The sequence below is a fragment of the Atta colombica genome, unplaced genomic scaffold (genome assembly GCF_001594045.1).
Source record: "Atta colombica isolate Treedump-2 unplaced genomic scaffold, Acol1.0 scaffold105, whole genome shotgun sequence".
NCBI classification, from domain to species: Eukaryota; Metazoa; Arthropoda; class Insecta; order Hymenoptera; family Formicidae; genus Atta; species Atta colombica.
Window position 1 is genome coordinate 4,096,179 of NW_017259190.1, and position 9,500 is coordinate 4,105,678.

At 31.8% G+C, this 9,500-nt stretch overlaps 2 protein-coding genes across 3 annotated transcripts in view; both read right to left on the reverse strand.

Moving 5' to 3' along the window:
* Positions 1-87: 87 nt before the first annotated feature.
* Positions 88-4,962, reverse strand: LOC108688882 (AP-3 complex subunit beta-2). Of its 2 annotated transcripts, XM_018195424.1 has the most exons (11): positions 4,948-4,962; positions 4,468-4,560; positions 3,768-3,843; positions 3,015-3,596; positions 2,641-2,937; positions 2,280-2,547; positions 1,484-2,194; positions 1,119-1,412; positions 779-1,050; positions 340-704; positions 88-235 (listed from the first exon to the last, which is right to left on the reverse strand). In XM_018195424.1, exons 2-11 carry the CDS (start codon positions 4,515-4,517, stop codon positions 88-90), a joined length of 3,063 nt encoding a protein of 1,020 aa, XP_018050913.1. In that variant the 5' UTR covers positions 4,518-4,560; positions 4,948-4,962. The 2 variants fall into 2 exon arrangements, with proteins under 2 accessions (XP_018050913.1, XP_018050904.1); XM_018195415.1 differs by lacking the exon at positions 4,948-4,962 and having other exon boundaries at positions 4,468-4,721.
* A 3,261-nt stretch (positions 4,963-8,223) lies between these two features.
* Positions 8,224-9,500, reverse strand: part of LOC108688606 (gephyrin-like) — a 3,412-nt gene continuing 2,135 nt past the window's right edge. The window contains exons 8-12 of the mRNA XM_018194935.1: positions 9,300-9,411; positions 8,929-9,204; positions 8,667-8,800; positions 8,394-8,584; positions 8,224-8,283 (exon numbers count right to left, since the gene is read on the reverse strand). Of these exons, the coding sequence (XP_018050424.1) occupies positions 8,224-8,283; positions 8,394-8,584; positions 8,667-8,800; positions 8,929-9,204; positions 9,300-9,411 (773 nt within the window). The remainder of the gene's footprint in view (positions 8,284-8,393; positions 8,585-8,666; positions 8,801-8,928; positions 9,205-9,299; positions 9,412-9,500) is intronic.

The following is a 9,500-nucleotide window of genomic DNA, read 5'->3' on the forward strand; positions in this document are numbered from 1 at the left end:
ACTTAAAGAAGAAAGGAGTATTCAAATTGCCTCATAAATGTATGAAACATATCTATATTATTTAATCCCATAAATAGAATATTCATTTTATTTTAAATTACTCTTAAATTCGTTTAACAAAATTGATCCTATAACCATTTTTTCACAATTCACGCAAACTTCCAATTGTCCGGCGTCAATGAATTTTATTGTCACCAATACCAACGATTTAGACGCTAAAGTATGAGCGGCAAACCTATAAACATTTGCAATATTTTAGTCTTAATTAAGATTTAAAAAATATTGAAGAGATGTTTATAAAATACATGTAATTGGATTTACAATAAACGCATATCTTACCGAATAACTTCATCCTCGTTAGATACTCTTGCGACATTTGCAGTCTCAAACACTTTTTGAGGAAGAGCATTTTTATTTCTAGAATATGGTATTTTCGCTATGTGCTCGTTCATACCTTTCAATTTGGCCTTTTCCGCATTGAACATGCTTTCAGGCAAAGTCACAGATCTTATTATTTCTCCGATCGGTGGTTTAATACTGACCGGACATGAATATTTCTCATCGTTAATCGTGAAGTCAATGTTGAAATTGGCCGGTTGAGTGGAATCATTAAAATTTACGCCTAGTGTCGAAGCTAACGTAGCGTTTGCATCAAGCGACGATATTTGCGTAAAATCATGAATAAACATACCCTTTTGTAAATTCTAAAAAAAAAGCACAAAATACATTATTTCATAGTAACAGTAACATGTTATATAACACTTGAAACATTACTCACTTTGTTTCCTATTTGAATTTCCTTAATGACATCGTTGCTTTCATTAAAGAACGTTAATTCGATACTAACCAAACTTGAGCTAACTAAATGTTGCGATCTTGTAAATCTATATTCAATTTTTAAACCGTGCCCTATAATGCTGTTTAATAAAGTAGTCTTTTTTAAGGGAACGTACGATGTCGATACTTCTCGAACACCATCTGTGATTGTTGAATTAATTGGAGTAAGAAAACCACCCAAGCTAGGCGTCATTACAGGAGTCATTGGAACAACTATAAACAAAAACGATATAATAAATACAATAATACTAATTTTTTGGAATTCCATTTCTCAAACCAACCATCATCCAAATCTAATAGCAGATCAAAATTGCTTTTCGGCTTTTCTTTCATTTCTTGTTTAATAGCTTTCGGTTTCTCTTTCTCGTTTTCTTGAGTTTCGCTTTCTTCCTCTAAATCTTCAGAATCTGATTCTTCATCGCTCGACGACTCGCTCTCAGAATCGTCAGATTTTGTTTCATTTTTCTTTCCACTGTCCGTTTCGGATTTATCTGATTCACTTGTATATTCTGAAGAATCACTATCTTCGTCTGAAGATTCGCTGGACGACGAATTAGATGACTGGTTGTCCGATTCTGAAATTAAGAATAGAAAATTAAAGATAATAAATTTAAACACACGATACGCAAATGTTATCGGACTGTACCTTCAGCAGGAGTGCTTTCCTCATCACTGTAAAATGGTTTCTCCTTTTCCTTGTTCTTTTTCTTTTCCTTTTCTTTCCTATTATGGCGTTCTTCTTTAAGCTCTTGTGCAGTAGGCGGCGCGACATCTCGTACAGATGGATCTTGCGTAACTTCTGGGAAAGGTGGTAAAGGCCGGTATCCTACGCATGGCATATCCAGGTAGTGAGACAGAGTGCCTAATTGATATTCCGAGTCTTTAAACCTAGACGTTAAAGTTGGTGCCGGTTTCGGTGCAAGGAAAACTTTCTTCGCGAATTGAGGAAGCTTCTTCACATCACTTTCTTCCTCGAAGATGAAATGCCGTAGAAAACGCGCGCGGTCTCGGATATCGTAATTCTGATCATATTTAGCAAGTTGGAAGACATATTGACAAAACGGCTTTGTTTGCGAAGGATTGTTCAAGCATAATTTCACGGCCAAATTTAAAGTTTGCAGCTTTACTATATCCTGCTCGTTCACAAAACTTTTCGCCATTTTTCGGAGCACATCTGGTGCTATCTTAGGGACTCTGTCAGAGTATTCGCCTAGGAGCCACAAAATAGATGCTCTGGCTTGGGGCACCGTAATAAAATCCATTAATTTAGCCATATGAGCGATAATATCTTTGTGTTCATTTGGCTGCGTTTGCAGGAGCTTTTTTATTACCACGACACTTTCTGCCACAATAGCCTCTGTGGGAAAATAAAAAAGCATAACATTTTATATGAAATATATAATATAAAATATAATGTAGCAAGTATACTAAAAGAACCTTACCATCTCTATTGCTCAACAATGATACCAATCCATTGAGACACATATCAGTCACTTCTTTAATGTTACTTGCACATCTACCGATTGCTTGAATGCTAGCACCAACAAATTCCTTGTCACTGCTGGAGATGTATGTTTGAAATTCTCTCAGTATTACGCTGATGCTGGTTTCAGTTACTAAATTCGTCAGTATGTCGAGTTTTAGAAGTTTTATGTGAGTAGGATCAGAAGTCCGTACAAAGAATGACTTCAAGAAAGGCTCAAACATTCCCTGTTGAACACAGAATAGAATAAATATGAATCAGTTATACAATGCCAGTTAAATAACAGATTAATTTGTATTTTGTCTTGGTACCACATTTACCTTTCTCGTAATTGATATACTGGCAATACAATGAAGCACAATACTCTGTACTTCTCTATGGCCTCTCAGTAATCTAATTAGTGCCTTTGCAGCGGTCATAACTTCGCTTCTAGGAGCTGCATGATGATATAATTGAGCAACCGCCATTACCACAGATGCATTTCGACTTTGTAACAAAGGTTTCGTGTTTCTTAACAGCAAACGATGATCGGGATCTAACGTAAACTTTGGTTTCTTTGTATTGGAAGAATCAGAATCGGAATCATAAAATGGCCGATTTTCATCTTCTTCTAAATTCTGCAATATTTTAAAAATTATTTTAGAATTATGTATTTAACTCCTCCCTATTTTCTGCTTCAAAGATATATGCTTACATCTGTATTTGGATTAACAAATTGTGTTCTGGCATATCTAGTGAGCATGTTAACAATAACCACTTGACCCCATTCGTCAACATCCACTAATAAATTACACAATTTTCTATAATTCTTATGGATAAGATCTATCCTTTCCGGACATACTTCTTCGAAAGCCATTACTGCTGAACCTACCACAAGAGTAGTTTTATCAGACAGCAATTTTTCAAGTACGCCTATCAATTCTTCTTTTTGTTCATGGTCCAACGAGTATAATTTAGGAATAGCGTGAGCAGCAGTTTTTCGCACATAGGGCGACATATCACTAGCCGAGTCTTTAATGGCCAACATCACAATGGGCACTATCATCGAAACTCGTATACTGGATAACACCCTCAGAGCGCTTGCTCTTATGAGCTGATTGGGATCCTTCAGAGCCCTTTGAAATGTTGATATAGACAGAAGTGCCAAATCTTGTTGATCCTCTGCATAACGAACTAGATAAACGTATACCAGCTTTTTTACCTCAATATTCTTAGATACTACATTTTTTACAACAGCTGGAAACATTTCTGATGCGTCTTTTCCTTTGGCCACCATCTGAAGGAAAATTATCGTTAGTATTACTATCAATCAAGGGCTATATTCTTGAAAAATATTGCATACAAAAATGTATGAAAATACTATATTGTATGTAGTTATGTAAATTTCTCTAGTATTTTCATTTATATTTTTCAAGAATAAAATCTTAAATCTAAATCATATAATTACCCCAATTATACGTTTCATGGCTTCTAACTTGAGTCCATCCTTGTTACTGTCCAACATCTCCTTAAGATCATCATGCCTAAAATAAATACACTTTTATGAAAATATCCATCTGTGTTTGGAGAATACACTATCAGTGTTATTCTGTTTAATCCTGTTTTACATATAATAAATAATAATAGTTGCTTTCTATTTATACCAGAATTTGGATAATTCTCACTTATGATGTTATAACTCAATTGAATGCACATTTCTTTTCATTCTAATAAGTGAGATTTAACTAGGTTTTATACAGTTCTATACAAACTGAACACTATTTGCTTTATAGAATGTTAACTCACGTTAAACGAAAGGTTATAAATCTGTGTTATTACTCAATAACTTTGTCACCAATATAACCAAGTAATGACATTATCTGAATATAAATTATTCACTTGTGTGAAAAACAGAAGCAACTAAAGATGTGACATAAGGATATTGATAAAACATTCCTCAAATGCAGCCTGTATGTCATATTAAACATAAATATGTTTCCACTAATAAAATAGAAATAACATAATACAGATGAAAGTACAATTCAGTATTTATGACAGAGGTTTCAGTATGTTGTAAGCTGATTTTAAATCATATTGTTCTGCGGTTAAAGGAACGATTTTGTAGATAAACGAGATCACTCAAGATGAATCACTTCTAGACTAATTACTTCTTGTATTCGGGATGAAATAATCCACTCATGAAGGAAGGAATTTCCATCGTATCAAAGAGATCCGCATCTGGAGTGGACGGCCTCTCGACACTGTAAGAGCCACCATTATTGGACATACTCGCGGCTGCCGTCAACATTCTTCCGTTTTATCTTACGCGAAACGACAATTTTTTTCCGAACGTAAAAAAAAAAGAGACCAAGTATCCCGAAATTATCCACGCGTCAGGATACTCGTTCTCCGATTTTTGACAGCCGTCTTTAACGAGCGGCCATATTGTTTTACAATTCCACATCACGGAAAGTGTAGCTGCACTATCATACACTTTCCGCGCATCAATACCACCGTCCGTGGGCGTCTTTTCAGCTGAACTTCTCGCATGATTCGTCTTTTCTCTTTTTCTCTTCACGTTGAAGAAAAAAAGAGAAAAGATGAAAAATGCGAGATATTCAGCTAGAAAAAGAACAGGTCTAAATTACATCGCGAAACGCACCTCCGTGAATATTACGATTGATTACGATGATATCACGGATATCGAAGAGATAGCAAGTGTTTTAATCGGATTAGTCGTGCACGCTAATTGGCTGATTGACTCTCGCCATTCTGCCATTCGCGCGTCTTCGTAGTAGAGACGCTACAGCGCTTGTCGTTTGTTTCTTGCGCGGTTTATTTGTAGATATCGGACGACAGGAAGATTATAGAAAATTAGATTAATGTTTCGTCGCGATTTACTTAACGGACGATTATCTCTCAAAGAATATTTCAAGTCAAACGAGTTATTCATTAATCTCAAAATAATTGGGTCGTTGCTTTTGCATCTCAACAGCGCGAAGTATGATACGATATCATCGAATTGCACGATTTATATAATGCGATCAAGTACGTAAACATCATTTATTAAATAATAGAATGCAAGGGTGTGTTGATTGCTTTTGCATTTCGTGGAATTTATATGCTCAAGTTCTATCACGAAGTGTGTTTCGAGCGCATAATTTTTGAATGTTCCGTTAAACGATTGCAGTTGACTCGGCGTTAACTTCGCGTTTTAATTTTGGGAATGGCGCGGAAAGTACGACGCGATCATTATCCGCGTTATTGCAAGTGTCATGTCGTGGAAAGTTTTATCAAACTGACAATTTGATTAGTGTCTGAGAGAAACTGGTGAGTGTAATTAACTTATATATTGTATAATGTATTCCATACAATGCACTTTAAACATCCAAGAGATGAAGATATCCTAGAAAAAGTTAGTTGAACACCGATCTGTAGAAGCTCCATTTACACTTATTGATGTGTATTCGTCTTTTTTATAGGGTTTACAATAAAAATCGCAATCATAGAGTTATAGTCTTAGTTATAAGAAATCCATCAATTATGGTCAAATGTATTAAGGATAATCAATTACGATAGGTCAATTTCGTACTTCTTGAGACCTTAGGATTGCCTTCGATTTCCATTGTGGACAGCTCCGTATATTCGATTTATGCTCCAATTTTTTTTTTTGTGGTCAGGATTGCAGTGTCGTGTTATATTATTGTTCTTTTGCATAGATTATATATATAAAAAAGTATATATATAAAAAAGTTTTACAACGAAACCGTGTTATACAGTTTTCGATAGGTTGAAATCTATTGTTCCTTGTTGCTATTCTTGTGCTTTTCAGTTTCAGGCTTTAGAGAATAACAACCCATTTTTACTATTACCTATTCCTCTTTTAATCAAATCGTATTTCAATGATTCAGAAATAACGACAGAAAAGATCACATCGAGGGAATCTAACGAAGCTAATAATCTGAACAACCTGATCTATGGGAAGAGATCTATGAGAGGTATCAGATCCAGGCAAAGCAATCTAACGGTAAATATTATTTCTTACTTATGGAAAAATTAATCGATTTTTTATTTAAATTGTTTTTATTTCAATGTGTTTAAAAATAATTACAAGGAAAAATGTAAGAATAAAATTTTATTAAAAAATTTATAAAGATCTTTGGAAAATATATAATTATTTATTAAATCTAATTGAAAAATAAATAAAAATTTTGCGTAAATATTTTTCAAGAAATATTGATTATTTTAATCGAGCTGTGCTTTAATTTGAATCTTTTATCTCTCCATATGTTGCAGAATCGTCGTAGCTGATTAACTCCACTGTTGTGATTGGTGAGTAAAAAAATAAAATTTTATGAGTTAATAGATCTTCTATGTTTTAGGTAACATATTATCATTAAATTAAACGCGATATGTTACTCAAAGTTCGGATTTCCAAACTGATCAATAATTGTTGAAATCAAATAGCTAAAAAAAATTCACATGATATAAAATTCATTCTAATTAAAATATCTGTCTAGAATAATTAACACATGGAAACTTTTATTTAAATAGTTTATAATTTCCATTTATCATCCGCATTAGTAAAAGAGAGTGAAAAATTGCTTTGCGATATTACCGTCTTTGTTTTTTCTTGGTATATGTTTTGCATAGAAATATTATTAAAATATTCTCGATGCTTTTTTTTTTTAATTTTTAATATATTTTTAAACTTAAATTATTCTAATTTTTAATTATTTTTGTAATGCATTGTTATGCAATTATACTCTGTAGATACAGTTTAAAATAGAATCAATATAACACAGAACACAGAACAAAATTAGAGACCATTTGGTGAATGTGTTACCTTCCTGAAATATTTATGGCTGTTTAGTTTTTTTGACGTGTTTGTTTTGGACAAAAAAGAGTTAATAAATGTATTTTATTATCTTAAATGTGGACACGTCCACTTTCAGATTTCTTTCTGAAAAGGAATTTTAATGTAGACAAGTTTATGTCGGCAATGAATTAAATTGTATCAGTAATTAATAATACTTACTTTTCACTTATTATTATTAGATTTGATAGTTATAAAAATTTGTCTAAAACTAGCTATCTATATCTTCATGATTATGAAAATTGTATCAATGTATCTGTGAAATTTTGTTCTCTACTATTTTGTTCTTATGTCTCTAAATGTGTTTGAATGATTTATGACAGAAAACTATAATGTAATAACCCTATACAGAAATATAATATTGAAGGATTTAAATACTGAAAGATAATTAACAATAATTATTTATTTTAAGTATTAAAAACACTGTCGTCCAATATTTTAGTATATTTTTATTCCAAATAAGTAATTAATTACTGTCTTTTAATAATGAATGGGTAGATATTAAATTAGATATTTGCAAGGAAAGTCTCACATTTGCAAATTATTGTTTATAAATTTTACGTGTATATGCCTATAATTACATGTGAATTATAGCTAGAATTATATATATATAAAATTGTTTTTAAATATTACATAAATAATAATAAAATAATTTTAACATTCTTACAATATTTCATAGAATATTATTTTATTATCTTGTTTTTGAAGAAGAAAGAAAGAATAAAAGATAAAAAATAAGATATTAAAAAGAAGTCAAATGAAATGATTATGTTATATTCAAATAAAATAATATCCCACAGTATAACAACAGCTATTTTGTCAAAAAATTAACAATTTGAATATTTCATATATTTAAAGAGTTTTTGATCTTTTTCAAACTTCATTAAAATCTAAAAAATAATTGTCAAAGTATCTGGTATTAGCAATTTTTATAAGTAAGGCTTGTGTAAATGATTTAAGTTTTATTTTTCCGTCTTCTTTTTTTGGTAGCATTAAGATTGCGTTAGCTCCTATGGCACTAATCAACTTATCACTGATAGCATTTCCCTTAGTACGAACTAATGCATAGTTTCTTTCCGGGATCCATCCCAAAGTTGTCCATGTCACTCTAGAACGGCTATGCAAGATGTACTCAGATTCCATCTACGAGGTTATAAAAAATTATAACAATATATATCGCATTTTTTTTCGTAACATATGAGATTGCGATAATCTTACAGAAGCTGGTATTATAGCATATTCCGTGTAGAAGTTGAAGTACATCTCATTCAAAAAGGACAAAAAAAATATTCGCGCGGTAATGAGAGCGGATACTGGATTTCCTGATAGACACCAGAAATATTTCTTTGTGTTATCAATCTCACACGTTGCAAATATCGTCGACTTCCCCGGTTTGATATTTACGTTTCCTAAAGAAATGCGTTTAAATTTTAAGCAGAAGGCGTGTATTTCTCTTTTGATATATTTAATTATTAATAAGAAAGACATTACCAAAATGTATGTCTGCTTTGTAATATTCCTCCAAAATAATTTTCATTAAATCTCTGTTATTAGTCGAGCCTGTTGTCACAAGTATATCTACTTTCTTTAAAGCTTCATCAATTTTATTTTTTATAGGTGCCATCCTGAAATGTAAATTATTCATTGAATTAATTATTATATATTCGATGGAAAAATGAAAATCAATTACAATTAGTAAATTGAGTAAAGAGTATTAGCATACAAATTCGGGATAAATTTTAAGTATCCTCACATATTATTCACGATTCCAAAATCCAAAGAATCGTAACCCTGTTCTTTAAGTAATGTAATTAGAGTAATTCGATTAATATCGTAGACAAATCCTGGTGTTAACATTTCTCCAGGTTCCTCTAAATTATTTCCGATAGATAACACACCTATAGGTGTATTTTTAATGACTATAACTTCTTTGCGACCAGAAGCTGTTAAAAGTCCAATCTCTAATGGGCCAATACGCGTATACGGAGTTGCGACAGTTTTTCCTTTCATTAATTCGTAACCAACAGGTCTTTAAGATAGATAAACAGACGAATAAATTAATTGATTTTATAAAGAGAGAAAATCTGTATCGTTACGTTTATTGAAAATATTCATTTCATATACTTAATATTTTCGTTGAATTGTGGTTTAATTAATATCTCAATATACATATCATCACTGTCTTTAGATTTTTCTATTAGTTTTACATCCTTCACTTGTACAACCGCTGTTGCTTCTATAATTGGAAACAAAAACGACAGTTAATTCTTTATTGCAATAGATCATTATCAATAATGTGTATAATTATTTTTATATATATATATA

Bases quoted from the DNA above. Each gene is read 5' to 3' on its own strand.
- LOC108688882 (XM_018195415.1), bottom strand. From the start codon at position 4,607: ATGTTGACGGCAGCCGCGAGTATGTCCAATAATGGTGGCTCTTACAGT. The intron at 2,548-2,640 runs GTAAATGTGGTA...TGTGTTCAACAG, and splicing joins GTATATCAATTACGAGAAAG to GGAATGTTTGAGCCTTTCTT. The intron at 2,195-2,279 runs GTAAGGTTCTTT...ATTTTCCCACAG, and splicing joins ATTGTTGAGCAATAGAGATG to AGGCTATTGTGGCAGAAAGT.